At 44.8% G+C, this 12,752-nt stretch overlaps 1 protein-coding gene across 10 annotated transcripts in view; it reads left to right on the forward strand.

The window, feature by feature from the left end:
• arvcfb (ARVCF delta catenin family member b) overlaps positions 1-12,752 on the forward strand; it is a 121,481-nt gene that overhangs the window by 96,921 nt on the left and 11,808 nt on the right. For 9 of the 10 annotated variants that reach the window (XM_047817942.1, XM_047817934.1, XM_047817937.1 and 6 more), the window contains 4 exons: positions 1,621-1,738; positions 1,850-2,021; positions 2,929-2,946; positions 3,422-3,493. In XM_047817942.1, coding sequence (XP_047673898.1) covers positions 1,621-1,738; positions 1,850-2,021; positions 2,929-2,946; positions 3,422-3,493 — 380 coding nt within the window. The remainder of the gene's footprint in view (positions 1-1,620; positions 1,739-1,849; positions 2,022-2,928; positions 2,947-3,421; positions 3,494-12,752) is intronic. The other variant, XM_047817935.1, reaches the window with a different exon arrangement.

A 12,752-nucleotide genomic window follows, 5' to 3' on the forward strand; every position in this document is an offset into this window, starting at 1 on the left:
CCTGAGCTACAACTTGCCAATCAGATTTCAGGCTGTGAGTAATAAAGGTGGTGTATGCTGTTAAAAGTGCATTATGAACGTAATGAGTGGCTCATTGTAGCAAAAATACAAGTTACTTCCCTTTTGACTTTATTATAGCTATTAATAGTTTCTCTTCTATTATGATGTCTGAAAAGGCAGTTTTTAGTGTGGATTTTAGCAGTATTGATATTATTTCGTACTGACCCTTCCAGAAGCTCAGATTCAGACATCAGAGTTGTAATGAAGAGCTGCTGTGACAGTAAAGAGCAGGTTAATGGCTGTTTTTTAGTTCCACACTTCAGTGGCTGTTTAGAGGCTGAAATCGATCCTCATGGCCACACTCTGTCCCTCTCTGTATTGATGCTCTCGTTAGCAGCTTTTCCTCTGAACGTTTCATCTGCACAGCTTATGATTAAACTCCTTGAGCCCTGAAACACCGAGTATTTCCATGGTTACTCTGTGTCGCACTGCCTTGGCTGGACAGGAGCTGGGGCCAGGAGAGAAAGTGTTTCAGCTGGCCTTGCTGGTTTTTATTTTTTTTCTCATCTAACACCTCTAGGACATTGGAAAGGGCCAGAGAGAGAGAGATGGATGAGGGGTGTAGACAGGTAGAAAGCATATTTGCTTAGTTCTGTTTAGGTCCTCTAAAGGCTCCTTCTAAATATCTCCAGAACCTTTTTTTTTCACCCTTAATGGCTCTTTTTTTGCCCTCTGAGAGAACTCAAACAGGTTCTGTGTAGAGGCTTACAGCAGAGGATTTCCACTCCAGATCATGTTCCTACCAGGCCCTTTTAGCAAACCTTATCTGTTTTCTATTCAAAGAAGACTTGATCCTTTTCAGAAAAGTAAAAGTATAGCAGTGATGGCGTGATGAGTGTAATACAAGGTTCAGACTCGTAGTATACACACAGGGCAGTGCAGGTAGCTTCAGCTGCTACTATATTAATAAGACCATATGATGCTCATTAAATTTTGTTTGGTCTCTTTCTCTCTCTTTTCCTATCTCTCTCTTTCTATCTCTCCCCCTCTCTTTCTCTCACTTGCTTGCCCTGTACTAGTGTCAGACTTGGCTTTGACACTAGAGACTCAGAGCCAAAGAGAATTAGACAGAGACAGACTCACAGAATAATCACAGAAAGACAGACTGTGGCCCTGTAAGTTGTAGAACACACTGGTGAATATGAGCACTGAAGCTCCGTGCCCATGTGTCGCCAGCTCCCGATGCCACTCTGTACATCTCCATCCCCGCCACTCTGCTTGTATCCATGGCAACTGTAAGCACTGACATCTGTTGCCTAGGAAGCAGCTCGGGCCTGAGTCTGATTTGCCACAAGCTGTGTTCATGGCACAGCTGAAGCTGAAGGGTGTGTGAGACAGGCGTGTGTGTGTGTGGTTTGTGTGCGCATATGTAAACACCATACACACAGATGTTGTTTTGGCTCATTAACATACAGAGACAGTGTAATTACCCCTTTTTCGAATATATTCTCCATATGTTGCCATGGAAATAGAAATTAGTTTATGAAGAACAGTAATCCAGTGAATGTGAAAACTTTCCCTGCTCTACTACATGCTCTTTGTGCGTGCGTGTGTGTGCAGGAACGTGAGCTCAGATGGGGCGGAGGCACGCAGGAGGCTGCGGGAATGTGATGGCCTGGTGGATGCTCTGCTGCATGCTCTACTGTCAGCTGTGGGGAAGAAGGACATGGACAACAAGGTGAGATTCGCCCATCTTGTCGCTCGTTACAAAAACATTTTGAAAAGGAAGCTAGAATTTGGACGCTAGGTTTCTATGTCAAGATTGTTCCTTTTTTTGTCTTTTCCCCAGTCTGTGGAGAACTGCGTGTGCATCATGAGGAACCTTTCCTACCACGTTCACAAGGAAGTCCCGGGAGCCGAGAAGTACCAGGACCCATCCTCTCTGCAGGCTCCGGGCTCCACAGGGACTCATAGGAAGAAGAAGGATGACGCGGGCTGCTTCGGGGGCAAAAAGGCTAAAGGTTTGTGTTTTCCAGAGCTTGTTATTTTCAGAGTGGTAACTATGAGAAATAATATGTGCCTTCAGGTTACAGAATTCTAAATGAGCTGGAGCTGTTGTGAGAAAAAAGAAGCCATGATTAGTCTGTTTGTGTGTTTGTGTGTGTTTGTGTGTGTGTGTGTGTGTGTGTGTGTGTGTGTGTGTGTGTGTGTGTGTGTGTGTGTGTGTGTGTGTGTGTGTGTGAGCACTGACTCAGACACTGAGTGTGTGTAAACAGTGTAGAAGGAGCCAGTCCTGTTCTGGTGGGTGTTTGGTGGCGTATGCCAGTAGAACCCTGTTTTCTTTTTTATTAATCCTCATGGTCTGAAACTACATCAGCACAGACGCCTTATTAATTGGCCTCCAGTCCCAGATCACATCCACAGCAGTGTCAATTAAGCTTCAACATCTTAAATCTGTTCATGTCTATAAATCACCCCGTTGTCCATGACTGAAGCAGCATTTCCTGAACGTGTGCAACAGACAGCAGAGTTTATCGAGGGCTCGTTCCTGCCAAGCTCCATTCTGAAGGAGAAGATCACCTGTGTAAAATGCCTCAACGAACCTTCTGTGCTTCAGCACAGCTGTTTCTTTCCACTCCTAGTAATATGTTAACTCAGTTATCAGGAAAATTTGGAGAAACAAGAAATTTTTTTAAATAAAAGCATCCGGCTGAGTTGAGAGCAAGTTTAAATTGCTGTTTGGTTGAATTGGGCTAGCAGCAAAGCTCAGAATCATCCAGAACTGAAAGTCCCAGTAATTATTCAGCAACCACAAAGTTTCATCAGTGAAGCCTGTCTGCTGTAACACACACACGCGCGTTTATATCATGCCTCTTCTCTTCTTTCCCTTTGCTTGTGCTTGGCTGCTGCTGCGCTGGCTAACTGTAGAGGAATGGTTTAATCAAGGTGAGTTTCTCTTTCAAATTCTCTTTCTCCTTCCATCCCTCCGCCTCTCGTTCTGTGTGTTCTGCGTCTGTCTCATGTGGCCTTCTTACAACCCAGACTTTTGTTCATATCATATAATAGATCATGTGTTCGTTCGAGTCGTGTGTGTGTGAGGCACTGGGATGCTCTTCATTAGCTCACTTTGCTATAGATCTATTTCTGTCTCATGCATTATTAAGAGGGATTCCCTCTTAAGAGAGCCTCAGCCATTAGAATGTAGTGTGTGTGTGTGTGTGTGTGTGTGTGTGTGTGTGTGTGTGTGTGTGTGTGTGTGTGTGTGTGTGTGTGTGTGTGTGTGAGAGAGAGAGAGAGAGAGAGAGAGAGAGTGTAAAGGTCTAAGATGGACATGACATTTACTCTCCAGATATAAAAAACATAGCTGTTGCCTTTGTCTTTCTCTCGGTCTCTTACAATCTCTCTCCTTCTTTCTTATCAGGGAGAAGAAACGGAGACAATGACAAAAACTACGACACGATGGACCTCCCAAAGCGCACCGAGCCCACTAAAGGTACACAGAGGAATGGTCCACAAACGTCTCTGACACGTCACGGAGTCTCAGTTACCCAGAAGCACACATGTTTCCTGTGTTTCTGTGAAAGGGAAATGAGCTTTAGTTTATAAAGATTTTTACATGTGAAGCCTTTCTCAGCAGTGATGTGCGCCTGTGTTCCCTGTTTCTGTTTCTGATGAGAGGGAGAGAATTAGAGAATGATATAATGTAAACAAGGCAGTAAAGAGCTCACGTGTGAAATTAAAAGCTTTTATTGTAGTGTTTCAGTTGATTAGCAAACAGGGCTAGTTCAGAGAAAACACTTTAGACACTAATCCTGTCTTAGCTGTTATTTATTTTCAGAATGAGAAGATATTTGGGTTTATTTCATTTGTCTTGATGCTGTTGATTAATATGAGCTGCAGCTTAACAGTGGAATATTCTGGAAGCGGCCATCTTGGATCTCTTCTGGTTATATCACCCGCCCCCTTTTCCCTTCAGTCTTAATGATGTCTGATGTCTTAAAGATTTTAAGTGAAGGGTCAGTTACAATAGATTTTCTGCTTCATAATCCGTGTTTTTAATTAATGTTAAATTGATCAGCCAGTCATTTTGCAAGATTGTAATACGTCTCTAAAAATTACTCAGAAAAAGAGCTTTGTGATTTAACATTCAGCTGCTGGAAGATTGGTCAGATGTTCGAGATGAAGATTAATGCTGATCTTCATCAGGAGACTGGAACCTTTGCTGGAAGTCAGAGTTGAAACTGTGAGAGATTGTCTCTGTGACGTGAGATCATGTATCGGAAATGAAGACGCAGGCGGATGCAGAGTTTCACCCAGAACCAGGCAGATCCCATTCAATACAATCCTGTGTCGTGGTTTTTTTCCACCCTGTGAGAGAGGAAGTGCATTTAAGGACACAAGGGTGGCTTTTTTTTCTATTCCGCTGTGCACCAAGAAATTAGCATCGGGTCCCTTTGTTTTTCCCACTGAGGAAAATCGAGACCTATCGAACCGCTGTCTGGAGGCTGCCGCCGCTTCTGTTGACATTTATTGATTCACAGTTGAATCCCGTCACCCCTCGTCACCTTTTGGTGGTATTCACAGCGGCCTGGACGTGTTTGAAAACCATAAAGCGTGGAAAACCTACAGCACACCCGTTTGCATTATTCATCACCTTGAGGAAGAAAACAGAGAGAGACAAGAACGCAAGGCGGAAGAGATGTAATTAAGGGATCGGTGGGAGGCGGTAATTAACCGTGAGAGAGCGATAGTGAAGAGCGCGTTGTTTCAGTTAACTGAAATGACACATCTTTGTTTTAACCTTGACAAAGGACACAATGCACTGCCTTTCCTCTCTCTCTATCTCTCTTTCTCCTTTCTACGGTGTGCTGAGGAGCTGAGGATCAGAGCAGAAATTATCTGTACACGACCATCAGCCATCTTTAATTTGGAGAGGCCACACCTCCTTCACTATGGCTGAGGGGTACAGAGACCACACCTTTTTCAGTATGGCTGACTGGTACAGAGGCCACACCTCCTTCACTATGGCTGACTGGTACAGAGGCCACACCTCCTTCACTATGGCTGACTGGTACAGAGGCCACACCTCCTTCACTATGGCTGACTGGTACAGAGGCCACACCTCCTTCACTATGGCTGACTGGTACAGAGACCACACCTCCTTCACTATGGCTGAGGGGTACAGAGACCACACCTTTTTCACTATGGCTGACTGGTACAGAGACCCCACCTTTTTCACTATGGCTGACTGGTACAGAGACCACACCTTTTTCACTATAGCTGACTGGTACAGAGACCACACCTTTTTCACTATGGCTGACTGGTACAGAGACCACACCTTTTTCACTATGGCTGACTGGTACAGAGACCACACCTTTTTCACTATAGCTGACTGGTACAGAGACCCCACCTTTTTCACTATGGCTGACTGGTACAGAGACCACACCTTTTTCACTATAGCTGACTGGTACAGAGACCACACCTTTTTCACTATAGCTGACGGGTACAGAGACCACACCTTTTTCACTATAGCTGACGGGTACAGAGACCACACCTTTTTCACTATAGCTGACGGGTACAGAGACCACACCTTTTTCACTATAGCTGACGGGTACAGAGACCACACCTTTTTCACTATAGCTGACTGGTACAGAGGCCACACCTTTTTCACTATGGCCGAGGGGTACAGAGACCACACCTTTTTCACTATAGCTGATGGATAATATCCACTGTGTTGCTGTAATGAATTAGAGGAGTAAATGTTCTCGGCAGTTCCTCTGAGGAAGAACGCATCTCTCTGTTCGTCTCAGTGGTCTGTCTGATTGGACACATCCTCTGTATGTAAGCTTATTGACCGAGGCCTTGTGTCTGGAGCCTCTCGCCACATTCCACTTCATTCTGCTGTTTTGCAGTGAAGTGAGGACAGCTTTATGAACATCTGTATTACTGCTCCCCTCCCATGCTTAAGAAAAACATCTGGCGGTGTGTTGAAGGTGGTTTAGTGGGAGATCTTGTGTCCTCATGTCTCTGTCCTGGCAGTCTGCTGTGTGTAAACATGCCGTTGAGCTGAAGGGAATTATTTACTGCCTGAGAGTTTATCAGGGCCATTTCTCACTAGAGCAGCAACAACACACAGCTTTACACAGCTCCCTTTGGAGTCGCTCTCTATCTCTTCCTCTTCCCCCCTCTCTCTCTCTGTCTGTCTCACTCCAGCAGTGTGACACGTGCATGTCTTCATGCTTCTGCCTCCAGAGTTCCTCCAGTTCACATCAGCACCATCCTCACTGGGCTTTGAACGCTTGTCTTTTTCTTCTTGATGAATCAGTAAGCAGCGGCACTGCTCTCTCTCTCTCTCTCTCTCTCTCTCTCTCTCTCTCTCTCTCTCTCTCTCTCTGTCTCTGTCTCTGTCTCTCTCTTAGTGTCACTGTGAGAAACATTACACCCTTAGTAGAAATGCCACGCCCTGCACAAACTCTCTCCTTTGTCCACCCACACATTTTCTTTTTCTTTCTTTCTTTCTTTCTTTCTTTCTTTCTTTCTTTCTTTCTTTCTTTCTTTCTTTCTTTCTTTCTTTCTTTCTTCACATCTATCCCCTATTTTTCTCTCTTTATTCTTTCTCATCCATCTTGTAGACAGCTCTTTCACCTCCTGTGTCTTTCCCTCCCTCTTTATGCCCCTCCTTGTTATGACTCTCCGCTGTTATTTCTCCTTCCCTGGTGTGAGAATTCTCTCGGTGGCCCCATGTTGCTGAGGCCCATCATGCCTCACTAGCTTGGCTTTTCACATTTCACCAGTGCAGTGTGAAGATAAACAGTGTGACTGGAATATCACAAGCCCAAGCACACATTTCCAAAATCTGCTGAGGCCAGCGTCGTCCTCGGTCACACACTCGCTCGTCTGTTGAAACTTGCATCTGTTCCCTGATCAGTTAAAGAAGTGAAGGAGATGACCGTGAACTGGACAAAATCTGATCCTGGGTCATACCTCAGAGACGTGGACTGGAAAGCTGTTTCTAAGCAGATATGCAGAAAGTTCCATGTGCCAAACCCAACAGGAGAAATTGAAATTATGCAAATCAGCTGTGTGGAGTTCACACCTCTGAGGTTGCCAGGTCCTCTTCTTTTTTTAAGTCTCTGGCCACTGGAATGGAAAGGAGGGAAGCAGTTCTCTGCTGTTGAAGCTCATCCACCTCAAGGTTGCAGATTATGCATTCCGAGGTGTGTTTTTGCTCACCACAGCTGTAAAGAGTGGTTACTTGAGTTGACAGACCCTTCCTCTGAGTGTGATACATTCCCCTCTGACCCCACTTATCAGTCTTGTTAACTTTTAACCATTCTCTGCCAACTCCAGAGACTGGTGTTTGATGTGAGCGTTATCTGAAGACCTGGATGTGCCCGGTTTCAGTAGAGGGAGAGGTGTGTAACTCTGTAACTCTTTCCTGTTTCTGATTTTGCATAATTCAATCTGAGTACAATTCTCTGGAAATATATTAGAATCCAGCTGCAGCTGCTTTAAAGCCCACAGACACACAGCTGCTTTTGGTGATACTTGGCATTTGTGTTTGTGTGTCCATGTGTGTGTCCGTGCGTGTGTGTGTGTGTGTGTGTGTGTGTGTGTGTGTGTGTGTGTGTGTGTGTGTGTGCCTGTGCGCGCATGTGTGTAAGTCTGAATTTACCCAGTGGGTGCCAGCTGCTGCTGTACCCCCTGACGATATGGCAGGCTGTAACACAAGACTGGCAGCTTCATCCTGCTGCGCCTCGCTTGCCAATCATTATCACTCACACACCATAAACTCACACACACTCTTATAACCGACAGTGCCAGGAGAACACACAGCTTCGGTACAAATGATCATCAAGCACCATGCAGTGTGAGATTGTGAGATATCTTCAGAGAAGCAGGGAAAAGAGCAGCTCAGGAGCGAGCCAGGGAAATTACCGGGGTGTTTTCTGCTTCTGTGCAGACAGAGGATCCAGACCTGCTCCTATTTCACAGACATTAGTTGCCCTGACGATTGTTCTTGTGCAATGTGCATGTCTGGAGCCTTTTCCACAATCAATGTTCGCCCTTTAAAGCTTGCATTTATTGTGTTGTGTGATTTGTTTTATTGTGTTGTGTATTGACTTTATATTCATTGTGTAGTTGCTGAGTTGTTGTGATGTTTTCTTTGAAATATGATATTTCTTACAGTTCAGCAACCCCCGATCTAAACCCCCATCTAAACCCCCGATCTAAACCAATGATCTAAACCCATGATCTAAACCCATGATCTTATCATCTGAGATAAACACCCGATCTAAACACCTGAGAGAAATCTCTGAGCCTGGTGAGGTTCTGACTGTTTACTGCTGCTGTAATGTAAGTTTTGTGCCATTCAGTGACACTGACACTCATTCAGCCTCTTCTGAAACCTAACCTTGAGTGGCAACAGGACCTCAAGTCATGGTTGATCTACAAGCAGGAGACAGGATATTTTATATATATATATATATATATATATATATATATATATATATATATATATATAGGTGAGAGAGAGAGAGAGAGAGAGAGAGAGAGACAGGGAGAGAGAGAGAGAGAGAGAGAGAGAGAGAGAGAGAGAGAGAGAGAGAATTGTGTTTTTTAAATATATCCTGAGTTGAGGAGCAAAGGGAATGTGGAATGGAGGTGAACAGAAGAATTGAGTGAGGGGGTATGATGTGTTTATTTTTTTTGAGTGGAGATCAGACACCCGTGTTCAAAGTGCCATCACGCCATGTTTCCTAAAAGCAGGAGTCTGAGAGAGAGGCACATAAACAAGCTAGGTGATGAGAAAACCAAAGCAACACAGAAGGGGACAGGGAATGAAGAGAAAGCAGGGATTTGGAGGAAAGCGTCTCCAAATCAAAGGCAGTGTGTCTCTCCATTGAGCAGATGGCTCTGAGATGGTGTTTTCTTGTAATTGCCGAACTTAAACTCCTCCGTGTTTATTTTGCTGCTCAGCGACGGGCTGACAGATTTGTCAGGACATCACACCTCCTTACTTGGAGCATCTCCCTGCCAAAAACATCTGACTCGAATGGCGTGTTTGAGTCGAGGCAGATTGTGGACCTCACCCACACACATGCACATCTGTCTCTCTTTCATCCTACAGTTGTTTTGGTGTGTGGATGCGTAAACGTGTTGGAAAGCGACTCGGATCCCAATCAGACTTGTTTTTGTTCACATGTTCTGTTTTTCTGAGTAAGTTTTTTTTTTTGTGCTCTTTTCCCTCACCCTCAGCCTGCTGTCCCGCTTTCATTAGCACCAGTGCCGTGTGCTCGTCTCCTCTGAGAGGACGAGCCAGCCGAGGCGAAGGTCACGTTGCGATGCTGACTGCATCAGAGGCGCCGTTTGTGTGCCGTGTTCTGGAAGGGGCGGAGCTTTGAGCCCGCTCACACTGCGCCCGTCAATCTTCCTACTCAGAGCAGATAAAAGACTGTCACACCTCGTGGCCTTTCTTCTCCGTCTTTCTTTCTGTCTCTCTTTCATTTGCACAGAGGAGATTTGTCAGCGTGACTGACCAGAGGTTGCCTTGGTGATGTTGGCTACTGGATTTAGCGGATGTTAGTCTTTCATTTGGTTTCTCTCTCTCTCTCTCTCTCTCTCTCTCTCTCTCTCTCTCTCTCTCTCTCTCTCTCTCTCTCTCACTCTCATACAAAATGAAATACACAATCTCTTGCACTCCCTGCTTTCCAGCCCAGACTGTTGCTCTGCTATTTAAAGATAAGCTTGTGTTTATCTAAGCACAGTTTTTTATAAACATGCTCACAATCCTGCGTCTTAACAAACATCTGTCTGACCTACAGAGTTGAAGGAGCTGCAGCTTTTGATGAGATACACAGTAATCTGTCACTATAGATCCCAGTACCTTCTTCCTAGACCTCAGGTTCAAATCTAGATGATGCCACTGCTCTGTCGACGACCGCAATACTGGGCATGCTCTTGGAGTGGGTGGGGCTTACTCTCTCCCCCTGTCAATCACAGTGACACTAACCAATTGCGGCCAACTGTGAGTTCGAGCACTTTGTTCTCAGAGTAGTTTTAAGACGCGTCTCATATGAAGCATTCACTCGTCCCCTTTTGGCTGAAAATGTCTTGATTTTTAACAGTAAATCTTTAACACCAGGACCACAGCTCGGTCTCATCTACTAAGAACATCAATTGACTAAATTTGATTAAGCTGAAATCCATTGCTTCCACTAGCGTGATTTCAATTAGCACCAGCTTTAAAGGTACTCGTCCCCTGAGCGGAGGAAACGTCTGCAGCCTATTAGAGGTCAATAGCTGCTTTCAGCCCTCTAATCAGCTGCTAATGAAGATTTGGAACATAACGGAGTGACACCGGATGAGACGGCGGTGGCGTTTCCACAGGAGAGTGTAGATGGAAGATAGAAGGAAGGAGAGGATGAGTACAGCTGGAAAGCATGCAGTAGTGTTGGTGTTCGATGGAGGAATCAGGAGCAGATGGACTTTCTGGATCAGATGGCATGGTGCTGATGCCAAGCAGCTGTTAGCATGTTCTCACACAGCACTGCCTGGCTGCACCCAGCTCTGTTGCTTCCTGTAACAGTGCTGAAAGCTTTTCCTGGAGTTGGCTCAGTCAGAGTGAGAGAAAAACACACAAAGAAAAAACAAAGGTGCTTTTGTTTTTGTGTCCATCGTCCCAAGCTTCCTCTCACCAGCCGGTTTTTGAAGCCTCGGCTGGATGATGTGGTGCGTGCAGAGATGCTGCCAGTCTCTCGCGGCCCTTCTGACACTCGCTAACAAAAGCAGCGTGCTGGCTTCAGGACTTCCTGTCACAGTGAGGTCCAATGTCCTCAATACACAATCCCAACTTTCAGGACGGACAGAAGCTTCATCCTGCTGAGGTTTAATGGACTCGAGCGCCTGCCTCGCTCTTTACACGCTCTATTGAGAAAACTCTTAAGAAGCTTCCAGGTCTCTTCTTCCTCATCCTGGGGTTTGTTCACAGATAAAAGATCAGCATGTGCTTTTCTTTTCTTATTATTTCAACTGATAATAAGCATGCTCCTCGTTTCAGAACACGTTTCACTCCGTTCATTTGCTCTGAGAGGAAGAGAGCGACACAGAGAGAGAGAGAGAGAGAGAGCGGGAGAGATGATGATGATGATGATAATGATAATGCGTTGTGCCTGTTGCTTTATCTCCATTTCTAACCATTCCACTTCCTGTCAGATCATGACATCTTAACCAGTAATGATGACATCTGAATCATTGAGCCTAATCATTCACCGTTGAGTCATTCAGAGAACGACGTTTCTTCATCCTTCATCTTTACTTCACATCTTTTATCCTGTGTTAGTGTTATTGTACACAAGCCAAAACCACCGCACTCACTTCATCAGCCATTTATTTCACTTTTCTACATCAAAGGTGGAGGATTTTCTGTTTGGACCACACTGAAACCATCCCATAATCGCTTCAGATGTATATTTGTACATATTTAACACACTTGGAGATCTGAATACCTGTGAGAGTCAGGATTCTGGCAACTTCACTCACACCTCAGGGACGTCGAGTAAAGTAAAGGACGACGAAGAAAGACTAGATCTGCTGCTCTAAGCTAATAATACACTGATTCCAGATGGTGTGGTATTTTAATGATGAGTTCCTCATGGATTTATTCTAAAATATAATGAGATTGATTAACTGGTTTTTAGATTGTACGGATCATCGTGATCAGGACGTCCCTCAGAGTCGTTATTCACCATCATGAGCATGTGTATCCTGAGGGTCATAACTCACACTTTAGGGCTTTCTGCTCTCTAATGACTGATTAAACAGCACTAAAGAATCTGCAGCAGCTGGCTTTAAAAAGCGTTTTCTCAAACTTTCTCTCTCTTTCTTTTTTTTTTTTTTTTTTTTGGTAACAGATCATTGACGGTGAAGTGTTTTCCTCGCCGCCATTTCCTAGCACTCTGCATCGACAGCACTCATGATACCTAATTACTTTAATTATCTTGAAGAGTCCCAAAAGGTGTGTATGCATGCTGCAGGGATTATGTCTGATCTGGAGTGACAAGGGTCTTGGTTTGTAAAAGCTGTAATGTGTGTTATAGTAACGGTGAGTAACGTTGAGAGCGGCAATTATTCCTAACCATCCACTGTTTCCTCTTAACAATGGCAGCAGCTACCACATGCAGCACAGACGAACGAATCACACAGACCAGTGATGCTGCGGATCCACACACACACATCACAATAACCTCATTGTGTTTAGAGAAGAATGTTGTGTAGCTTTCACAGTCATCAGAATTCCCTGCGTTTGGACTGCGGAATTCAAGCAGAAGGAGAACATCTCTCCATCCAACTCTCAGCACGTGCTAATTAGCTTGACCGCCTGTGATATTTGAAAGCTGCGCTCCAGTCTGCTACAGTACGAATGTGTGTTCTCTTTATTGTCTCTTTGCTAAATGCTAAGCGTGAACGAAACGCCGTATCTCTTGACATTCTGTGCTGCAAGCCAAGAGAATCAGTGTTGTAACAAAAGAGCAAAACACCCAGGTATACACACACACATACTCCCAGCTTTCAGAAATAGATAGCTTCCAGGAGTGTGTGTGTGTGTGTGGGTGTGGGTGTGGGTGTGTGTGTGTGTGAGTGGAGGATGATTAGCTAACAGAGGCTGATGTCTGCAGACAGTGAAAGCAAACAATGACACGGTCTTTCAGATGCCACCGAGGCGTGACAAAAAAACATATATTCTCATC

This window comes from Tachysurus fulvidraco, chromosome 9 (assembly GCF_022655615.1).
Source record: "Tachysurus fulvidraco isolate hzauxx_2018 chromosome 9, HZAU_PFXX_2.0, whole genome shotgun sequence".
NCBI lineage: Eukaryota > Metazoa > Chordata > Actinopteri > Siluriformes > Bagridae > Tachysurus > Tachysurus fulvidraco.